The sequence below is a fragment of the Formica exsecta genome, unplaced genomic scaffold, assembly GCF_003651465.1.
Source record: "Formica exsecta isolate Colony F162 unplaced genomic scaffold, ASM365146v1 scaffold47, whole genome shotgun sequence".
In the NCBI taxonomy this organism is placed as follows: domain Eukaryota; kingdom Metazoa; phylum Arthropoda; class Insecta; order Hymenoptera; family Formicidae; genus Formica; species Formica exsecta.
Genome location: NW_021851936.1, coordinates 1,053,543 through 1,076,022, shown reverse-complemented (window position 1 = coordinate 1,076,022; position 22,480 = coordinate 1,053,543). Strand labels below are relative to the sequence as shown.

General features: G+C 40.6%; 2 protein-coding genes and 1 long non-coding RNA gene across 4 annotated transcripts in view; 1 reads left to right on the top strand and 2 right to left on the bottom strand.

Annotated features, from left to right (window-relative positions):
* Window positions 1-20,691, bottom strand: part of LOC115241194 (protein vestigial) — a 47,079-nt gene extending 26,388 nt beyond the window's left edge. For both annotated transcript variants that reach the window (XM_029816844.1, XM_029816845.1), the window contains exon 1: window positions 18,742-20,691. In XM_029816844.1, coding sequence (XP_029672704.1) covers window positions 18,742-18,942 — 201 coding nt within the window. In that variant the 5' untranslated portion in view covers window positions 18,943-20,691. The remainder of the gene's footprint in view (window positions 1-18,741) is intronic.
* LOC115241195 lies at window positions 1,773-2,924 on the top strand. The gene is made up of 2 exons (XM_029816846.1): window positions 1,773-2,108; window positions 2,500-2,924. Exons 1-2 carry the CDS (start codon window positions 1,848-1,850, stop codon window positions 2,746-2,748), a joined length of 510 nt encoding a protein of 169 aa, XP_029672706.1. The 5' UTR covers window positions 1,773-1,847; the 3' UTR covers window positions 2,749-2,924.
* Window positions 20,692-21,575: 884 nt separating the features above from the next.
* LOC115241240 lies at window positions 21,576-22,187 on the bottom strand. The gene is made up of 2 exons (XR_003884875.1): window positions 22,059-22,187; window positions 21,576-21,979 (listed from the first exon to the last, which is right to left on the bottom strand). It is a non-coding gene; the product is annotated as an uncharacterized LOC115241240 (long non-coding RNA).
* Between the last annotated feature and the right edge of the window lie 293 nt (window positions 22,188-22,480).

The following is a 22,480-nucleotide window of genomic DNA, read 5'->3' as shown; positions in this document are numbered from 1 at the left end:
GATCTAAATAATTTCCAACGCAATAAAAATTCTTTTGCTTTTTATTTTTCTTATTATACTAGAGAATAGCAGAAAAATATAAAAATTAAAATATTTTCATATTAAATTATTTATTTAATTGTTTGTCAATAAAGAATTGTATCGTTGATAACTGATAAGGCTGACAGAGTTGCCTCGTTCTAGCAGTATTTTTATGCTTCTTACCAAATTATAAGTTGCATCGACAGGCGGTAAGGGTAAAGAAGACGCAGAGGAAAGGGTGCTTTGTGGTAAGTTTTTCGGCGAAAATGGGGAAATTTGCTGGCTGATGAAGCGAGCGGAGGAAAGTTTATGAGTCCGTCCGGATGGGCGGCTAATTTTTAAACAAAGCCTAATTTCCGCAACTTCATAGCATAGTCGCGGTCGTTATTACTTGCCGGGATAATAAATGATTATTACGCCGTCGCGAAGAAAGGGCAAGATGGGGATGTGGGGGATAAAACGAAGGTGGGTAAAGCGCTTTGATGTATTCTCGCTCGGATGAAGGCAAGTCGAGCGACAAACTCTTCGATATTCGGACGATGAAGAGCACTTTCTCGTCCTATAGGGGGAAGGCGAAAGATCGCGGCGCGGATGCTTAGAGTCCTTTCCCTTCCCCTTCCCTCCCATCCACCCTCTAACAACTGATTATCCCTTCCGCGATCCTTCGTGGCAAATATTTCGGAGTGTACATTGTCAGATTGCACTTTCATTGTGCTCTCTTTATAATCTCGATGTTCCCTTGCGCGATTTCGTTCCCAAAATACACGGTTCTGTTCCCCCTCTCAATCTCTCTTTCTCTCTTTCTCGCCCTTTTCCTCGCCGACAGGTCGTCAATGAAATAGCTGCGAGCGGTGCTGCGAGACACGTGAAATTGATGAAAGTATGCGCTCCGCGCGCATTCCGCTCGGGTTTGCCGTCGAGCGGAGCGAAGCGGACTCACGCGAGCACCTACGACGACGATTCCCCAGTGCTCTCTCTTTCTCTCTTCTCTCTCTTCTTTATTAATGAAGGAACATTCCCGGCGAGATTCGCGGCTGGATGAGCGAATCGCGCGCGAACGAAGAGGCGAGGAATCTCGTGCGCGGAAATCAACTCGTTCGCGCGAATGAATGAAAAACAGATGGGTACGCGAGAACCAAAAAAAAAAAAAAATCCATCTCTCGCTCTCGTCTTTTGATCCTGAACGGGGGCGAGACCAGGCGGGGCCGCCATACGCATTTTAATGTCGACGGCTTTGGATACATCCAATTACGAAGAGCATTGCGGTCTCGCGAGTTATTCGCGTCAGCCAGAATTTGCATCGATCATGTCTCGCAAGCCGCTAACAAAAATCGAACGCCGACCAAGTATTTTGTCAAGGGCCTGACGTGACGCGTCGCGAGCATCCGCGTTAATTTCCTCCTGTGTTATTATACGAATAATTTCAAACGAAAATCGTACGATCCAAAAATCTTAACAGAATTTTTCTTTTCAATCGAAAATATTTAAAAAGACAGAATTTAACAATTAAGATACATTGAATCTAGTTAGAAGAGATTAAGAGCTAGAGGTAATTTATTATCTAAAACGCAACATTTTCTCTGTTTAAGCAGAGGTTGATGCATTCACTTCTCTCACTTAACTTCAAAGGTGAAGGGTCAAAATTTCACGGCGAAAGAGTCGACACTTCATCTTCCTGGGACAAACTGGAAGGAAAGAGACAAAAACCAAAGAGAGAAAGAAAGATAGAGAGAAAGAGAGAGAGAGAGAGAGAGGGAGGACGCAGTTTCGGCCTTCGGGCCTCGCGGAGACCCGCTGCGCAAAGATGTACGGATAAGGGGATATAAATGGGTCCTCGCCGCAGTCCGAGGGCAAATATAGACCAGCATAGGACATCAAGGGGAAAAGATTCCCGATGGGCCAAACGGGACCGAATAGCACCGGTATGGAAATGCGATCGGCCTTTAAACGTCGAACCGCGCGCAGCTATGTTAATTCCCGCGCGTGTTAGCCAAGGTGTAACTTCTGTTTATCTTCGTATCGGTCCCCGGCCAGATTTAACGAATACGGACAGACCACCTTCGAGAAACGAGAAAATCAGCCGCACCGTTCTCGGTAAAATCGCGTAATTCCTTGTCCATCTGTAGTATGAATACATCTTACTTGTTTGACGCAAGATGTGAAGTTTTCAGAGAGTATGCTCAATATATTTTGCGTTTATTCTTCTCCGTTACATAAATTTAGATTTCAGAGTTGTAGAAAAATCAGAAAGTCTATCAATAGGCTATTAAAAAGTCTATCAATAGGCTATTATAAAAATCAGAAAGTCTATCAATAATAAAAAATGTAATAATCTACGAAATCGAAGATGAACGTGAATTTCAGATACTAAAATAGATATTAAATCAATTTTTTAACAGAAAAGATTTCAAAATTAACTTTTGCCGAAAAATAATGATATGCAACTATTATTAATTGATAATTGATTAATTTTTTCAGATCTTTCTTATCTGTTTTAAATATCCTAAAATTATGTGTATAAAATATTGCACGAAATTTCGAAATATCTCGGAGTCGTGTGTGACACATGAAAAATGTCAGCTCGTACGATTCTTGCATCCGGATCTTCACGCGCGTGCTCATTCATTGTTGCGGGCTCGGTGGATCTCGCCTACCGATCGGATCAGACGTGATGGATTCACTTCGCGTGGAATGGAAACGCGAGTGACGGCTACGAGCGGCGACTAAGAACGGAAAACGAATACACGACAATCGTCCTTTTTCTCGCGTGTCTCTTCAGTACACGGCTCGCAAAGTATAACTTATGGCAAAAGGAGGGAACTCTCCTTGTAAAGCAGATACAGCTAAGAACCGACATTAATGGCCCCATTTGTATGCCGCGTGGCAAGTACTTTGCGATAATACGAGATCGTCGAAATACATAATCTCGCAGAGTTGAATTCGGATAATTAATTGTTGTTCATGCACCATCATTCATTAACGACAATCGACAATCTCTCTCTCTCTCTCTCTCTCTCTCTCTCTCTCTTGTGTAACGCATTCAATGTAGCGAAAATACGGTGTACAATGTAAACTTTGTTTCACGTCTCTTTGATCGCTTATTGGGAAATTATTTCACGCGCCCTTGCAAATTTAACGTTATCTCTCTCTCTCTCTCTCGTAATACCTCTTTAAACCTGGCCGCCATTTTAACAATCAATTTCACAAATATCATCCAGGCTAGAAAAAACGGTTATTTAATTGTTCACCGGATAGCCCCGCGCGGTCAAGCGGAAAACACTAGCATCTGATGTTCACGTTTTTGCGAGTGAAAATTCAATGTAGCGCGAATTATCGATGCGCAAAAATTAAAAGTAACGCATAAAAATAAAACGCGTTTTATTTGGAAACATTTATCGTAAAGTTGTATTTACCGACATTTCGCGAAAACTAGATAAATAAAAATATTGTTTTTATTGCGAATTAACAAAATGCAAAGTCGCGTGAAACGAGATAATGAGATATTGCTTAATAGGAAGAATTCAGTGAAAATAAATATAAATTTAGTCAATTTTTTCTGCATCATTAACAAACTTCTTTTTTTGATCAATAAAATAATATTTAATATTAAAATTTAATTTACATATTATATCTGTAATAAATGTTTAAATGCAATAAATTTAACGATAAAATAATATTTAATATTTAAAAAATATAAATGTAATATGTTTATGCTTTTATTAAAAAATCACCAGTCGATATAAATTTATCTAATTTTATTCAATCGCTTTTCTAAAAATGTGTATCAATCTCTTGTAACTAAATCTAACTTAAATGATATTTATTTAAATCATATATTTTTTTCTTTATATCATTAGATACATTTAACAATAAGATACAGATATCGTATTTTAATTAACATTTTATTTTGTATACAAGAGAAAGAGAAAGGGTTTTAAATTGTCCTATGAAAGAATTAATTGTTATTGTACCCTATCGGTTTCCCACAATGCATGGCCTAACTTACGTAAACGCGAATGCCCGATAAACACATATCGTCATCTGTTGACTGCGGCGACTGAAACGGATATATTTTCGGCGCGTTTCTTTCTATCATCGACGTTAACGAACTTTTGCGGTTAGGCAATTACAAGCCGGCTGACCGTGGACGCGCATAAAAAAACATCATATTATCTTTTTTCTCCTCCTCTCTCCACCCTCCACCCCCCCAACCCCCCTCCCCTGTCTACCGTTGCAAAACTGCTGCGACATTGAACGATCGAGTGTATACGTAAACCGGTATGCGGAAGCGATATGTAATACGTACATATTCACATATATGTACGTATATACGCGCGCCAGTTATGTATAGTTGTCCGCGAATTTGCACGCGTATATACATACATATATCGCGAGGATAGTCCACGAGAGCCCGCCCGCAACCCCGTTTTATCCCGCTTGGAAAATTTTGGGTGGTGCTGCTGGTGACCGCTTTAAACCTTACTAAAGCGACTCGACACTCTCTCTCTCTCTCTCTCTCTCTCTCTCTCTCTCTCTCTCTCTCTCTCTCTCTCTCTCTCTCTAATTGCTATAATTTTGATAATATTTTTAATTTGAAGACTCGAATCTGAGAACGTTAAATTCCACAAACATGATAAATTTGAACTCTAATGGAGTGAAGAATCTAAAAATCGGATTTACGAAAGCGAAAGTCTAAAAGATGTGTAAAAGCAAAAGTCGAAAAACTGGAAATCTCAGCACAAGAAATATTGATGATCCAAGGAATGCAGCATCTAAAGAATTTAAATATATATTTGTAATTTGACGGAAGTTTATATATTTTATGGAAATATTAACAAATTGCAAAGTGTCTTCTTCCACGTAGGAATTATTGTAAAAACAGCATTCCCTTTCTACATAGATGTTTAAAAGTGATGTACGCTATAATGTGTGTGCATATCGGGTCGGTAACGGATTTATTAAGAGAACGTAAAAAATGAAAATGCTTCGTGCGTGAAGTAGGCAGCTGCTGCGACTATTTGAAAGGAATTTCGAGATTAGAGGAGATGCCGTTGCGGCCGATGAATCATGCCGGGCACGCGATTTCTGGCATTCAAAGGAGGCGTTAAGTGATTAAACGACCAGTTGTCATCGGTGACATTAACATATTACGTTCTCCGCACGTAGAGTTAATGTCTTGTATCCATCCAAGCCGTCTGCCGTCACGCGGGGAAAAGAATTATATATGATGGAGATGACAGTTCTCCAAGAAAGCGTCGAAATGATTGTCAACAAAGAGAAAGGGAGGTCTGATACTGGTAAAAAGCATCGGGCAGCTAGTACACATTCTTAGGCAATCAGATAAATAACTTTCTAGCTGAAGGTACATACTCGATGCAATTTGCATATGTAACTTAGCTTCTCAAATGGGTAATAATGGTCAAAATGAAAAGTTTGTAATCAGTAGATAAAGACGCGATATCAGACTGTGTGAAAAATATCCATTTTATATAAAAAAAAATTTCAAAGTTGTTCAAATAAATTTATTATTCGACACCGTACAAATTCTATAAAATATGTTACATAATATATTTTTTTTTTTTCCAGATAATATCATGTCATTTTGGCGCTCTCATAATACGTTTTGAATAAACTATTTTATAACAAGACAACCGTTCATATAAAATTCTGACAAGAAAAATTTATAGGATGAATTAATTGCAATTTTTGTTTTAAACATGTCAAAATATGCAGTTTAAATTCACGAGCAAGTATCGATGGATAAAGGGAATACTGCAAATAAAGATTCAATGCGTTAGAAACAAGAGTAAGGCTTGTAGCAAGGCTTGGACTTAATTTAATGGAAAGCACGATGTTGGCGTAAAGTGAGTTAATATAGAGGTCCTCCTTCTATGAGGTGCGAACGCTCCTCTCTAGTTTCTCGGGATAATACAGACACCGCACGCTACGATGCGTGCAATTAAGGGCACACGCGAGAAGGATCCAAGGAACTTGTAATCACAGAATGTCTAGTGGAGGATGTCAACTTATTGCAAAGACTCATCCAATATTATATGTACAAGACGTCACACTAAGATATAAAAAATATCAACTATTTGATAAAAAAAAATAAAATAATTAAAAAATTGTTTTCAATAATAAATTTTATACGGATCATTAAATTACTTATGAAAACCTGAAAATATATAATTATCGATCGCAGATTTGTACGATTTTTAGTTTAGAGTTCAGCGACATTTGTATCTTTTTGCTTCGATCTTGTTCATTTATGAGATTAAAGAAGACTATGAAACACGAGGTGACAGCTTATCTCCCGAAAAGTGATTTATGTCGACATGACTAGTTACCGGCTAACTTATGGTGTTTACCGATTCAATTAGGGATACAACCGGCGGTCCCTTAAAACGAGATACATTTGCTTCGACATTAATTTACGAAAACGACCCGCTGTCATAACAAAACTATAATAGACCTTTGGTCGGTTGGCGTACCGCCAAGCTTTAGTGGTCGCATAAAATGCACCGGAATGTTTGCCCACTACATTGTCCTCGACCACATCGTATTATAAATTCAATCGTCGAACTATTTTTATCCTAATCGTATTTGTCTTAATCGCGAATATTGTCTTATCGCGAAATATTGCGTACAAAATCGCCGCATCTCGAAATAAAAATTATGAAATAGGGAAATAGTTACGTAAAAGGAATGCTTGATAAGCGTAACGATAAAATTATTATGCTATTAGTTAACGAGATTTGTACTGTCTTGATTAATCCTTGTATCAAGTAATTCCTAAAGTTTTTTGTAATAATATATTAATAAAGCATAGTATTATAATACATACATTCTTCAATAAATTGAAAAATGTATGTATTATAAACATATATATTTTCTACTAATGTAAAAATTAATATTGATAATATTTTAATATTATATGTTGTCAGTCATTATCTCGTCACAGCTACGGATACTCTATTGTTCTTTGCTAGCTTCCTAGTTCTCCTGCTTGAAACAAAATGTTGTTTGTTAGTTTAAGCTGTCGGAGAACGTCATGAAAAAGGAACAAAATGTCGGCAAGCATGCGGCGTTTTTGTAGCTAAGACAATGTCTGAGTATTCTTCCTTCAGCACGACGACGCCGGGACGTCGAACAACGCGTCGCCTCTATATTTACATGCCCCAAAGTCAGTGGCCCGCTCGAGTGATTCATCATGGAAACAGATGCTGGGATCCTAGACCATCCCAATGTTAAATTTTTAGACCGATCCTGAGTCGCGTAGAGAATCGAGGAAGTTTAAGTTCCTTGGGATTCTGAATCTTTCGCATCCTAGATTTCTAGGAATATCTTGAATTTTTCTTCTCTTCCTTTCTTACATCTTTTTTTTTGAAATTTAAATCGATTAAGTTTCTCTTACATGTCAAGTTGAAACGTTCCTCGAGAATCGAAAGGTTAATAATCTTCGCTAAATAACGAAGCAACGAGAAGAAATAAGAAGCGACCGGACAAAAATATTTTTGCCGGGTTAAACGTTCATCGTTGACGAAAAATCTGCGGCAACACGAGGACGGCAGCTGGTTGGCGATGCGACAAATCATAGCCTACTGGACAGCCTACACGTCGACTGGCGCTCGAGCGTCCCGCGCAAAACCGAGCGAGCACGTGCAAGACGAACATAGCAGTGTAACCGGTGGCAAATCTCTAAACCGAGCGAGCACGTGCAAGACGAACATAGCAGTGTAACCGGTGGCGAATCTCTAAACTCTCTCTCTCTCTCTCTCTTCCCGTCTCATGAGTCCTTTGACTGATCGCCCTTAAATTTATGAGGCGCCGTTTTGGTCTTACACTCATCTACTTAAACAACCAAAGTGTCTCAGCATTCTCGACGAGTTCTCAAACGGGCAAAAAACATATAGCTAGTCTATTAAGAGTGTCTAAAACTACTGGTGAACAGTATGGTAACAGAGGATCCTTGGACGAATTTGAGAAATATCTTTGAAGAATTTCCCTCAGGATTTGATGATTGGCTAGAATCGCGAACTTTTCGAGGACAAACAGACGCTGCGTCCTGATCGGTTGCATTCGGGTCGCGCGGAGCGATTAATTAGAAATTGTTCGATGATATCTAAGCGAGAGATCGAGCAGCGGACGAGCGACATTCGTCGGTATCTCTTTGATACGTCAACTGCCCAACCGGACCAGTTCTCTGCTTGCCGTCCGGTCGAAATAATATCTGGCCCGGCACACGTGTCACGTGGTAGTCGGCAGCCAGAAAGAGCCGGCGAAATGCCTATCGATGCATTGAGCGATCGAGGATCCAGAGTTCGATCATTCTCTTCGACGTATCCGTATATAGGATATTTTGACGGAGGACTGTGAATCTTAACAACGCAGAATCTTAGCATTATTCTCATTCTCGTTAACGACAGGTAGCCAAAATATTTAAGCTCGAGAACGCAAAAGTCGCATATAAATATACAAAACGTAATCATCTTTACAGTTAGTGCTTCCATCTCCAGAGACGTTCAACTTTTGCTGAACAAGTATCGGTCCCAGCTCTCGAAGAGTGGAGAATTCTCCTACAGATTCTCGTCTTCCTCAGGAACACGCCGTCTATTAGTTTCCCAAATGCGACGGGTTAATACAATCACATTCCATTAGTATTCCGTTAACGGAATTGCCTAACTAGAGGAAGAGAAGAGAGAGAGAGAGAGAGAGAGAGAGAGAGAGAAAGAAAGAGAGTGCTGCAAAACGGGGTCCGCGTCGGCGAGAGAAAATAGACAACTCGCCGCGCAGAAAGGCGGCACCGGGAGAAGTAAAAGGGAGAAATCCTGAAGAGAGAGGCGAGAGAATTCCGCGGGGTTAAACAGCCGGTATTTCAATAATGGAGTCTTATCGCCGGCTACCGCAGGAGTCCGATTCCTCGCCGGCGACGAAGTCGGCAGCTGGTGCATTCGAGCCTCAGACTCCCGAGTCTCTCAAGTCGCGAGTCACCGAGCCTCGACGGTGTTTATTAATTTCCGCCAATTACCGCGCATACGCGCGGCTCGTTTCTTCCGATAGAGATGAGAAAATAAGCCGCGTTTATACATCCCCTTAAATTACGTAGCCGCGCTAATCCTCGACGAGGTCGCCGTCAAAATTGCCATGTCGTAAATACGTTTGCGATATGATTAACTGTAAATGCAAAGCGATTGTTTAAATTTTTATCAATTGCACTTGAAACATTTAAATACCACTATGTGGATCCTGGAGAACCTGTAATGTTTTTTTACATTTATATTTTTCGTGAGGTATTGGATTTATCATATAATTTCTGCCGCTAATAAATATTATTGCATATCTACAAGGATGATAGATTTCAAGTCTCTTTCATGGATCCTTAGAGTTAGCAGGCATGTAGACGACGATGTCATGGTCTCATCCCGAACTGCGAGAAGCGCGTCTCTCACCGCAACGCGTGTTCATCAAGAATCGCGAGAAGTTATAATAATGTACGGTGAGAGATACCCGACGTCTGGATTCCAGACTTCTGACTTTGCCCGATGTTTGCGGCAGTTAATCTCGCGCGTTTCGGCGGGATTACCGGGCGCGGCCGCTCTCTTGTGCGTAATTGCGTTTAAATATACTCGAGCGTGTGGCCGCGCGCGAGGAAGAGTTCGGCGGACGAGGACACGCGGCGAGGGATGCAACGGTGATGCGGCGTGTGATTTGTGGCTTCGGCTTCGTAACAAATAGACACGCGGGCATTTTCTCGGACACCGGGTGCGCAAAGTGAACAAAGACAAATGGCCGAGACGCGCGGCTCACGTGACTAACGACGAGCGGGCTGATAGCTGACGCGAGATTTTTTTTTCCCCTCCAAAAGATTCGATCGCCATCGATTCCTCAACCTGATGAGCCGATAACCCAAAGGGATCAGGATAATTTTAAGCCTTTCGCGCTTTTTAGGTAGCAGGTGAAACCATCGAAAATTCGAACGATTTAGGGAATATTAGAAAAATGTCAAAGTACGCGATATAATCTTTCCTTATAGAGTATATGTACAATTTTTTTTCTTTGTTCTTTTCTTTATTCAGGATATCTGAAGATCCTAGAATACGAACGTCTCTTTTTCGTATTTAAACAATGATAAAAACTACTGATATAATGATACTCGAGTCCTTTACGAAATATTTTTTTTAAGGAATTAAATGTGTCTGCGGTTCTCCAAAAAATCGCGCAGCTTCCGCGACACTCCGTATATCATTCTTCGCGAGTGGAGTTCTCGCCACGAGTTAAACACTCGCTCGTTTACTCGGCCAAGCGAGCGAGAGCGATAAAGCATGGCGGTTTCGGTGCGTCCCATGAGAAAACGACGCGCATTTTTAACGTGCGTCACGTCGGTACGCGCCTTCGTACGCATGCACGTTGCGGCCGACACACTGCGAAAAACACTAGAGCGCGGCTATTAATTCAGAGACCAGGGGACACAGAGAGTAGAGGCCGGGCAAAGGAGCAAAATGAGCGGCGTTTCTCGCGGCTCCTCAGGGCCCTAAATAAAAAGAGCAGGAGAGAGATTTAAATAAAAGTAAACTCGTGTCGCGCCGCATTCGCGTGAACTACCCGGGCCCCGAGGATATGAGCCGGTGTGAGCCCCTCGGCGCTCCCTCTTCTTCCCTCGGGGGAGCCTCCTTCGTGGAGAACCTGTCCTGTCTGGCTGTCCGGGATCGGCTTTCCCTCCTTTCCTCCTCTTCGCTCGTATCGCGCGCGCTTAACGCTCTTGCCGGATGTTATCTCGCGATCGCGAGACCACGGGAGAGAAAGAGAAAAGTGGCGCGGAAGATTTCCAGGGTCTCCGAACGTTTTTTTTTTTTCTGCTGTCGCAACAAGCGACCGCGAGTTCGTCCATGGACATGTCCATCTGTCCGCGCGCGATCTGCAATTCAATGCAACCGCCTCGAGCAGAAACCCATCCGCGCTCTTTGACGAGGAGGACACCAATCCGACGGCACAAAAGAAGCGGCTGCCGCTTCCGCGATACTTCCTTCTCCTTGCTCGTCTTCCGCCTCGTATTCGCCCTTGGATATCATTCCCATTTGCCAACGATTTTATTTATTAATAATTTTAGTAATAATTTAATAATTTTATTAATAATTTAATAATATTATTTTTTTTCAGATAAAAATCTTCTATTGCTTTCAATTGCGATTATATTATGACAAATTATAATGACAAATTATAAATAACAAATTATTATAATAATTATAACAAGTTATAATGACTCCCCATTATCAAAATGTTATAAAAGTATTGCATACAAATAGTAAATGGATTATTAATTACTGTTTTACGATATGATTTCAAAATCATTTTGTACCCGCGATTATGCCACGTGGTACGTTAGATTGGAAGAATCCTAAGAAACGGATAGTATTCGCGAGCGGTTACGACAGAATCATCATCATTCCGGTCTTTGGGCAGCCAGATCAGGTCTTATACCAGGAGCGGCCCGATCGTTTTTTTGCCCGATGAGCAACGGATTGTCCGGCGCGGTGTGTTGTCTTTACCTGGCGCGCGCTCGTGGTACCCGATTCCCGATACCTGGACGCCGTTTTATCTCAGCCACGCGGTCGCCGATCTCCGCCGCCGCGCTGGGTCACGTATTAATTTTTTCGTTTAAACCGGTAAGGCGAGTTCACCTCGATTTCGCGACGATTCGGTGAAAGTTTTGCGCGTCCCTTCTTAGCGCGCCGTGTCACTGTGCAACTGACCGCCGTTTCTTTTGTGTGTCCCGTAAAAGATAACGTCGATAACTCACAAGTCGAGTAAATCAGATATTTTTAATCATGCGATTTGTTCTAGAAAGAATTATATATAGTAAGCAGTGAACTACATATACCTACCGCAAAATTTAAAATATTATAGTTTCCTCTTCATAAATAAAAGAATTAATAATTTATGAAGTTCATAACTTTTTTATTTCAGATAAAAATTCTTCGTTTTGCGCATTAAAAAGTATTCGAGAAATTTATTTATTCGATGGAAGAAGGCGCGAGAGAGCGCCAAGTGTTTTCTGAAAATAAATAAACAATAGATAACATTTATTGCATAATATATGCACGCGGGGTCAGATGCCGGGAGGTTGGCAGAAACACCATTTTCCCGTTTAACTGGCGATAAAAAAGTCAACGACTCTCGGACTTCCAGATCCTGAATTTATCGAGACCTCGCAACACCCCTACTTACGGCTCTCTTTCTATCCGTACCGCACCGTTTGATCGTACCGCGGTCGAGGATGCCGTTGCTGTACCGGTCTGAAGTATCATCGTCGTCATGGCGAGCGTCTCTCGATATTACCCCGTCGTGTGTCTTTTATTTTCAATTTTTCTTCCTTTTTATCTCTTAACACACATTGGCGTGCAACAAGGAAAAATCAGTGCACAGATTCTACCAGCTATACCAAGTTTCTTTCGACGAATAAACTGCATGAAGTGCCCACCATTGTCACAAATTATTATCTATTTAATGAAATTAGAATCTATGTATCATTTATAAGATGGACTTATTGTTAAAATATTTGGAAACGTTTAGAATCTCTCGTAGATTTTAATATATAATATCAAGATATATGTAATTGAAGCGCTCCTGAGAATATGCAAAATTTAAAATCAAAAGCATCGACGAAATAAAACACTATGCAATTCCTCAAATTTAAGATTTGAAACATCCTTAATGTAAATCTAAAAAGCAAAATTATCCAGGAACAGTTATATTTTAGATTCCAAAGGAATCTAGGATCCATGACATTCTTGATTAACTTCCAATTTAAACGTCTAATAATTCGATAATTTAATTTTAAAAATATAATTGTGTTCGGTATTTCATTTTGCAAATGACCGACCAATGCGCTACACGTTGATTTTCGCAGATGATAGAGCGAGAAGAGTCACACGGAGAGAGAAGCTTTTGCCGATGTCGATGTTCCCTGCTCGGCCGAGCACGACGAAAACGGCGATCGTAGCTCATACCCGGTATAGTAACGCCTTCTCGACTTCGACAGGGTCAGCCGGTTGAACGGGCTGGCTTTTACGACGCGTAGATTGATCGTAATTAATTCGTTTTTCCTACGCGCTACGTGGTGTACCCGGCGAGATATCGAAATGCCACGCCGGTACCAGATACTCGCGTGATCGCGCCGGCAAATATTGAAGGCGATTCATGTGATGGGAGGGCAGGAAGACTCCCTCCTGATCTCGCGTCGGAAAAATGTTGCTGTGCTCATCGTATGGTCAAGGGGTTAAGTAAAGACGTAAGCGTAAAGTCTTGCGTGCTTCTCTCTGGGAACTCCCGTGCGCCCGGGAAGCGTTTAAATGCACCGCTCGCCTCGCTTCTTCTTTCTTTTACGGACGAGTGCGCGGTCGTTCCGCGCGCTTTATGGGCGAATTTTCTGCGTGGCTCGCACAGTGGCGTAGATCCCCGAAATATAGATCCAGGAAACGCTCTTGCGAGAGATCGATGATGAAGGAGGGCCACCGAAATTCGAGTTTGTTTCATTGAATTAAACGAATGAAAATATGTGACAGAAATATGCGAAAGAAACACATGTATTTATGGGACATTATTATTAAAATCATCTGGATATGTCTTGCGATAATACATATGTTGTTCCAGATATCTGTCTCTTGAGGTCTCGATACAATCTTTGATTCGTACATTGACTAATAATACAAAGATATTGTATAAAGAATATAAATTATTGGCGGATCAAAAATGTTTAAGCGATGCCAATGCATCAGGCTGCATAATCGCTGTCATACTTTCTTTTCTCATTAGTAAGCGCGATCGTTAATCTTTATTCGCGGGTGATTTGAGATGCACGAGATTGTATAAGTCCGCTTTCTTGACTTATAATAATTTTATGGAATTTTAATCGGCTTCCCGCCTCGCGACTTCGCGATCAACAGGTCGAGTTCCATTCGGCTGCCGGGATCGTTCCGCGGTTTTAGAAATCGGCGTCGCATTCTGCGGTGATTTTCCACGACAGGTTGTATAAGCGTTTGCGACAGCGATCTCATAGATGGAATGCAAAGACGGCAGGGGGAAGGGCGCGCAGGGCTTCGGCGATCTGGCCGAGAAACTAGTCCCGGTGGAAATTTATTCCGGCGAAGCGAGAACAACAAATTACCGGACAGTAGTCGATCTCTCCTAATACGACGCGACGGAAATGCCAGAGCTTGAAACTCGACGCGGTGTCGACACTGCGTGAAAGATATGACAACATATTGACAGTTCGTTGAAAAGCAAATCGATCGCTTCAACGATGGTCTCGTTAATTATTAATTACGAGAGCAATAGTGGCAAGTGAATCAAATTATGGAAACGTAATGCGTTAAAAATATGAAGAAAATTTAGGAAGGAAGCCTGGAGAAAATTTGAGACATCAAAATTGCCGCATAAAAATTAAACATGCATTCTTATACGATCAAAGGGAATTATTAATGAAATCAATTTTATACACATTGAATGAGATAATATACTTCTAATCATTCCTTCACGCGGGATGAAAGATTGATAAAGCAATCCTGCTTATCGTTACTGCTATTATTTTTCCTTTCCGAAACAGCACCGCGACTAGCATAAGTCAAATTGATGAACATGCAGTTGGCAAAGCGGCGTCCTTCGTTCTTTAATCGCGAGGGCAACGAGGACGAAGAAGAGATACACGTGAGGAAAGGAGGGAGGAAAGGGGGAGAATGAGAAATATAATAAAAGAAACCGTGGCAGGAGGTTGCTTTAGCCAGGCCAGATCCCGCCGGAACGATAACACGAGGACACATCGCCACCTCGACGCGACGATCGTAAAACTTGGTCAGGTAAAGGCGCGGTCCGTTTGAGACCTGCTGCTAGGAGGACGGACAGGAGCTGGTTATAGGATAGGTATTATAGTCTTGGACCGCGTTGTCGGTCTATCTCTCGCGAGGGATGCGCGTCCCGTACGCGCATCCTTCGGGGTGGTCCTGGCGACGACATCGGTTCATTAATCGGCCAGATACCCGAGAAAAATGCGCTTTTACGACTACTCTCTCTTCCTCACTCTATCTCGCCTTTGCTCTTCGCTCGCTCGCTCTCGCTCCCAATCTTTCCTTCTTTTTCTCGATCGTTGCCATAGTGTGTGTCACGGTGTCTCTACCAGTTTCGTGAAGGAGGCGCCCGGTGGCTTATTATCGTTCGCCGAGAAGGGAAACCAGGTAATTACTGGGTAGAACTCGATTAACGCGATACTTGACAACGTTGTTTCGGTTTCATTCGCGATCGACGGTCGATACGTCGCATCGAGCTCCGAATTACACGAGTTCATAAAATTCTCTACCCTTAAGTGCCCTAGATTCTAAATATTTTGAATTCTATTAGCTCGGAGTTTAAATTCTTCAAATCCCGGATATATCTTGGATCCTAGTGTCCGTAGTTGCCTGGATGCTAGATCTTTCCTCTTCAATTTTGAAGCCTTCGCGAGCAGGTGCTTTGAGTTTCAATACTTTTTTAATTTTATATATCGCGAAGACAGTAGATTAGGTGTTAAAGTAAAATAAATACTGATAAAATATTCTAAATTCCTTAAACCTCGTACACTTTTTAAGATAGATACGCACTCGTCGTTCAGTACATTAAATCGTCTTTACATCTACTGGCCCTATATTCGTTAGCTGACTCTCGAGTGACATAACTTGAGACGATGTTGCAAGACTGCCCGTACAGCGATGCAGTCTTCGCATCTGTGCATTCGCTGCGCGTAGAAGAAACGGCAGTCGAGTAACGAGAGTGCTAATGAAGGATAGCCGGGTTCTTGTGGGCTTCTCCTGCGACCAGCACCTGCCTCTTCCTTGGCGCACGCGTTTCTCCGACGAAACGATCGTGCGCGCTCCGATCTCTGAATTTCTTTCTCTATTGCCTAATTTCTTGCGAGCCTTCGCATTATGCGAAGATGATATCAGCTGATGATATCAGTTTACGAATTCTATGGTTATTCTTAATAAGGCTCTATTTCATTTCAAGGAATATAATTATATATTCGTACACATCGAGTTCTCTTAATTAATTCTCTCTTTTTCGTATTTAAACAATGATAAAAACTACTGATATAATGATACTCGAGTCCTTTACGAAATATTTTTTTTAAGGAATTAAATGTGTCTGCGGTTCTCCAAAAAATCGCGCAGCTTCCGCGACACTCCGTATATCATTCTTCGCGAGTGGAGTTCTCGCCACGAGTTAAACACTCGCTCGTTTACTCGGCCAAGCGAGCGAGAGCGATAAAGCATGGCGGTTTCGGTGCGTCCCATGAGAAAACGACGCGCATTTTTAACGTGCGTCACGTCGGTACGCGCCTTCGTACGCATGCACGTTGCGGCCGACACACTGCGAAAAACACTAGAGCGCGGCTATTAATTCAGAGACCAGGGGACACAGAGAGTAGAGGCCGGGCAAAGGAGCAAAATGAGCGGCGTTTCTCGCGGCTCCTCAGGGCCCTAAATAAAAAGAGCAGGAGAGAGATTTAAATAAAAGTAAACTCGTGTCGCGCCGCATTCGCGTGAACTACCCGGGCCCCGAGGATATGAGCCGGTGTGAGCCCCTCGGCGCTCCCTCTTCTTCCCTCGGGGGAGCCTCCTTCGTGGAGAACCTGTCCTGTCTGGCTGTCCGGGATCGGCTTTCCCTCCTTTCCTCCTCTTCGCTCGTATCGCGCGCGCTTAACGCTCTTGCCGGATGTTATCTCGCGATCGCGAGACCACGGGAGAGAAAGAGAAAAGTGGCGAGAACGTCGGGACGTTCGTGTTTCTACAATGTCGCTGGGAGATTGATAGATAAATGGGCCAACGATGCTCATAACTATATATCTTGGAAGAAGAGAAAGAGAGATAGCCGGCTTTCCTTGATTAATTAAACTCTGGTCAATCTAAAATTATATTTTAAATAAATTTCTGAAGAAGAATTTACATACGTTATGTAGACTAGAAAAATTAAAGATTTCAAATACCCAGGAAAATAAGAAATCTTTAGCATTCTGAAATTATAAATAAAACTTACAAAACTAAAAAAAAATTGCATTAATCTAAATATCCTCTGCCAGGATTGAATTTTAAATTTTACAAAAGTTTTTAATTTTGCACAATTTTTAACTTTACTTTTGAAAAATGTAAAGCCCGCTTTTTCCTTCTTTTTCTTCTTCTCATTCCAGCCACTAAATTTCAGAAGCTTTTATTTTATTGAGATTGTAAATGTGATATGTGTTTTATTTTATGAGAGAGATGGAATCTCCCATTACACAATTTTTTACTTTTTGATAACATTTCCGAAGTGTAATATATAATATATACTAATTATCTCTCTCTCTCTCCCTCTCAAATAATATTTAAAAAATACTAAAAAAAAATTTTCTCACACATTTTCATTCTTAAAATATCTTCGTTTTCCGAAGAGCTAATGCTCTCAAGAATTTCTCGGTTTGCATCATTAATTACAAGTTAAATTTTATCTAAGCAAGAGATTTGATACTGAAAAAAAAAAAAAACGTTACTTTCCCACCGAGCCGGAAAAGATAGCGAAACGGCGCTCGACACCCTACGATGCACGCACGGGTGCATGAATGCAGAAGCACGCCTGATCTCCCAGCAGACAAATTAAAATGATGCACGGACGATTCCACGCGTTACCCGAGAAAACTTCCTTCTTGTCTTGATCTCGAAACTATTTCAGGATGAGCGTAGTTGGGCGCAATATTATTCCGGTGACAGTGTTCCTCGATTTCTAAGAAAGGCCACTGGGCGATATTCGCGGATACGAAGGACCGAGGATTCGAGAATCGAGTGATTCGAAGGACTACTTGCTATTCGGCAACTCGGGGAACTCGCTATACGATCTGAGAGTCGGCAGATTAAATAAAAACCGAGAAAAAAAGGACCGAGAATTAGGAATTCAAGAGAATTTAATGTATCAAAAATTCAAAGAAATATAATATTTTTAGCCATAATTAAATCATGTTTGTATGTAAATGATACGAAATTTCGAATCAAACAAACATTTACCTTCCTTAACAATGTATTTTATCTTACTCTTTCTCTCTCTTCCATCATTGTACTATTTCCCATATAAGATATAAATAAAAAAAGTATATATTTTGTAAGAAATGTAAGTTATATATAAAGTTATTTCCTTAATTTAATTTATATGGCAGTAAAGAGTGTTTGTTGGCCATAAATAGAGACGTAGTTTTTTTTTTACCAAACACGTCAAACTTAATGACTAACGCAGGCGGATCTGTTTTTAATTGCTTTGGGCAGTTTAAGGATACAAGCGTTCTACAGCGGGGTTATAAAACTGTGCTGATAAACCACCTTAAAAATGTGGGCGTTTTGACGTATTCTATTAGCACCTTCGCACAATTTTCTGTCTCGTCTATTAACGACAGATTTTATCTCGTATCGTAACATCATTAAGTAAATTGGTCAATCAATCGAGTAATCTATCTATTTTACTTATTTCAATTATTATATATAGAGAGAGACTGTGTGAATTAGCTTCGTAACTTTATATCACTTATAATTATCATTTCTAATTTAACTTATTAATGATTTTTATACAAATTATTGAGATTGACAAGAAGCTTGCGTTTCTCTTATCTCAAAACCAATGAATTCCGGTAAGAATGTTAAACCAATGATCGAAATAAAAGAAACGTAGACTCACCCTGTCATACTGATGCGTCGCCGTAGCCGCCGGGAAGGGTTGAAAGGGCGCCGGCCTAGCCGGGCTGTGGTGGGCCGCGTGCGGATTGGCATGGGGATGGCTGTGCGGGGCCGCATGGGGATGGGTTGGATGCGGCGGCGGTGGCCGGTGGGTCTGGTAAAGATAAGGATAATATTGATACATCACATCGGAGCAGCTCATCACCCCGCCCGGGCCCGGCACCCCAGAGCTGGCCTGCAGACTTGCGTACCCGAACGTCGCACCACCCTTTTGAATAACACCACTCCTTAACTCGTCCTCCAACTCCGTCGATGGCGCACCGCGATCGGCTTAAGCGTGAAGAATCATTCGGAATCACTAGATTCGACAGTGAAGTAGTTTAATATATTGTTGTCAACTGTTCTGAGAGATATATGTGTATATCTTGGATAATTTTACTTTCTTCGATGGCTCGACACGATCAATGATTTAAATATTATTTGAAATATTTAAAATTATTCACGATCTACAGATACATTAAATCAACGCTGTAATTAACAGCATATTGTGCAGTTCATAAAAAATTCGATGGTATGTTGTTGAATGCTGCTGTTAACAGTCATGTCCTCTTTTATATTCTTTTTACACCAATTATTTCGATTGTCCGAGATACGTTTATTTAAAAATTTATCAAGTCACTAAATTAACACATAGGGATGATAATAAACATATTTCTATTATATAATACTTAATTCCGATATTTATAATTTTAAAATATGTCTCGCGTGCGTTCATCCATCAAAATCACAACTTATTTTTGTTTAGTTATATTATTATAAAGAAATGTTTAATTTTTTTCAGCGCTATATCACAATCACAAAATGCTTCATGCATATATCGCGAAGAAAACAGAAGAAATAATAATTAAATTACGAAAGATTAGGCATCTACGTTGATCACAGTATAAAATATGCTCATCAATTTCGTCCAGACACAATTCTATCCACTTTTATTAAAATGCAGCAGAATTTTTTTAGCAGATGATAAACAATTCCACGCGTTCTTTCTTATTTCTCGAGAACCAATGAACTACAATGAATACACGCAATTAATTCTTCAAGATAGCTGAAGCGATGCAAGAGGTTGCACAAGTCGATCGCTCTCCTTTCTTTTGCCTTGGTAAGCGCGTTGTGCAAATGCGAAAAGACTCAGATAATTGTCATCAGCTAGATATGTCAAATTGCGACATATATATATATATATATATATATCTTACTCTTATATATATATCTCTTACTTACGAAGAATTCTACGAAGATGGACAAGATAAACGAAGGCATATGCTAGGCATATGCCTGGTAACAGTCCTCATAAAACTTTTTTTCTTCTGTGATCTTGCTTTCAGAAATTTTTCCGAATTTGTCTTATGCCGATAATTAATACTTGTAAAGTTTCCTTTTCTATCCAAAACTTTTTTTCTTTCGGATATCTTTTTTCAAAATTTTTCGATACGGATCAATTATCACTGATCTACAACTTGTCATATAAGATCACTTGTACTGACACACACAATATTCTCCATGAGTCTTAGCTTGACAAATTTTAATTATCTATTGCAGTTCGATAAAGCATACTGTCTAATTGTCACGCTGTCTAATTTTTTTTTCGTTATTAACACTTCATTGTCACTTCACTTAGCTAGTAACAAAAACTGTTGTCACCGCTTTCGACACTTCATTTCATACGTCGTACGCAGGACCACCTGCAGTCCAAGATGACATGTACAACTCGTCTCACAATTTATCCCACGGATTTTTCCGCCAATCTAAGACTCCGATCGCGATGTGTTTGAATTCAACGCGGAAGACAAATGGCAAAGGACAACCAGTTGGCGAGTGAAAAACGAGCCCTCACCCTCGCAACGTGAGCGGAGCGTGTCGCCGCTGGTTGTGTGTCTCTCATGGGTGAACACAGACTGAAACCCCCCAGACACGACACCGTGTGTCACCCTCTCTCTCCCTGGAACTTGTCGCTGTCTTTTTCTGAACCGTCCCCGTCGCCGTCCTTTTCGAGCGAGCGGCGACGCCGCATGTCCTCTTCCTCTTTTCCGCCACCCCAACATGTTGGGTTCGTGGCGACAGAACCCGCCTCCTGGTAGTGCCGGTGCTGGCCAATCGCCGTGCCCAATTGTTGGAGCCAATCGCACTTGGCCTGCCACTACCACGGGTTCTCCCCGTATTGATCCCACAATGAACCCGACTACAGCTGTGGTATTAAGAAGTTCGTACTCGGGTTAAACCACCCCCGCCTACCATCTCCGCTCCCTGCCACTTTCTACCCCTTCCTCCGGCTTCTTCGTGGTCTTCATCCTCCGCTACGGCCACCTTCCTTCCATCCCAGGCAACCATCCCCCGCAGCGCGCATAATGAGTCTTAATTAACAGTTTCGTGGTGTTTTGGGAAGCTTAATTTGCCGTGGCGAAAGGGAGAGAAAGGGGGAGGAGAAGATGGCGTCTTCAGGATGGAATTCCTACGGAAATGTTGCTGTCGTGGAAATCGCATTTTCACGTGGCACCGATCGACCGACTTATGGTTTGATTTCAGCTACATTAGGCACGGTCTTCAAAATGAACTTGAATTTACACAAGGATGAGCGAGAAGAAGGCAAAAGGTGTTGAGTCGATCCTTAATGTTACAGGTGGATAATTTATATTTGTAAATAAATGTGAAAATATTAGAGAGGGATATTTCTTCAGATATTAAAACAATTCAGAGAAAATTGAACATGGTTCTCATACAAGGATGATATGCAAAACCGTATATTTTCTTCGATGAAAACATATATTAAAATATTTTTTCAAATATCTTTTATTATGTAGTATCATTGTGCTGAATAATCATGTTGCATATATTAGAATAACATCACTAGAAAGTATTACTAGAATAAATACAAGAAAAAATAATTAAATATATTAAATACATTGAGAATGTTTGACGAACACTCAGTCATTTTAATCACGTTTATGATCATTGATTAAATTTCATCTCTTTGCTCGTCTTTTTACATCCTCGGCCTTTTCAATTTGCTCGACTTTCTAAAACAGATACCAGCGGTAGCGTTGAGAAAAAGCTGTATTTCATGGTCCCTCTTTGTTAAAAATCCACGACACCATTCGATAAAACAGTTCTTGCACAATTGCTTCTTGGCCTCGACACAATTCGGCTGCACGTGTCGATCGGTTTCTCTTCTTCAACAGAACCTATCACCAATTTTAAAATTTTGAACGTAGTCACTAACTCAAAACTATTGTATACCTTGAAATAATCACTTTCGCTTACCGGATTCTCAACTGGACATTATGATCCAAATTCATACTAGCATCTTCAATAAGAAATTAACAATTATTTCTTCATTGTCAAATAGATGAATGTTTCAATTGGTATCCATAGATGCTTATGGTATATTACTATTTGCTAGTAGAAGGATCGATTTCTGATGTATGAATGTGAGCTACAAATGATACTTATTTTATTAAAATTGAGTTTAGTTTTTCGTATGTTAATATTATATATTTGTATATTGTAATACAGATAATTTTTTCTATAAACTTAAAATAGTGATAAAACTTGTTTACAATATTATTACATTTATATTGCAAAAATATGAATAACTAATAACATTATTATAATTTATACATGTACTACGCAAAAAAATTAAAGGGCCACTTTTTTCCTTCTACAGAAAAGACAATTTTCAAGAG

Bases quoted from the DNA above. Each gene is read 5' to 3' on its own strand.
- LOC115241195 (XM_029816846.1), top strand. From the start codon at position 1,848: ATGGGTCCTCGCCGCAGTCCGAGGGCAAATATAGACCAGCATAGGACA. The intron at 2,109-2,499 runs GTTCTCGGTAAA...TAATTTTTTCAG, and splicing joins ACGAGAAAATCAGCCGCACC to ATCTTTCTTATCTGTTTTAA.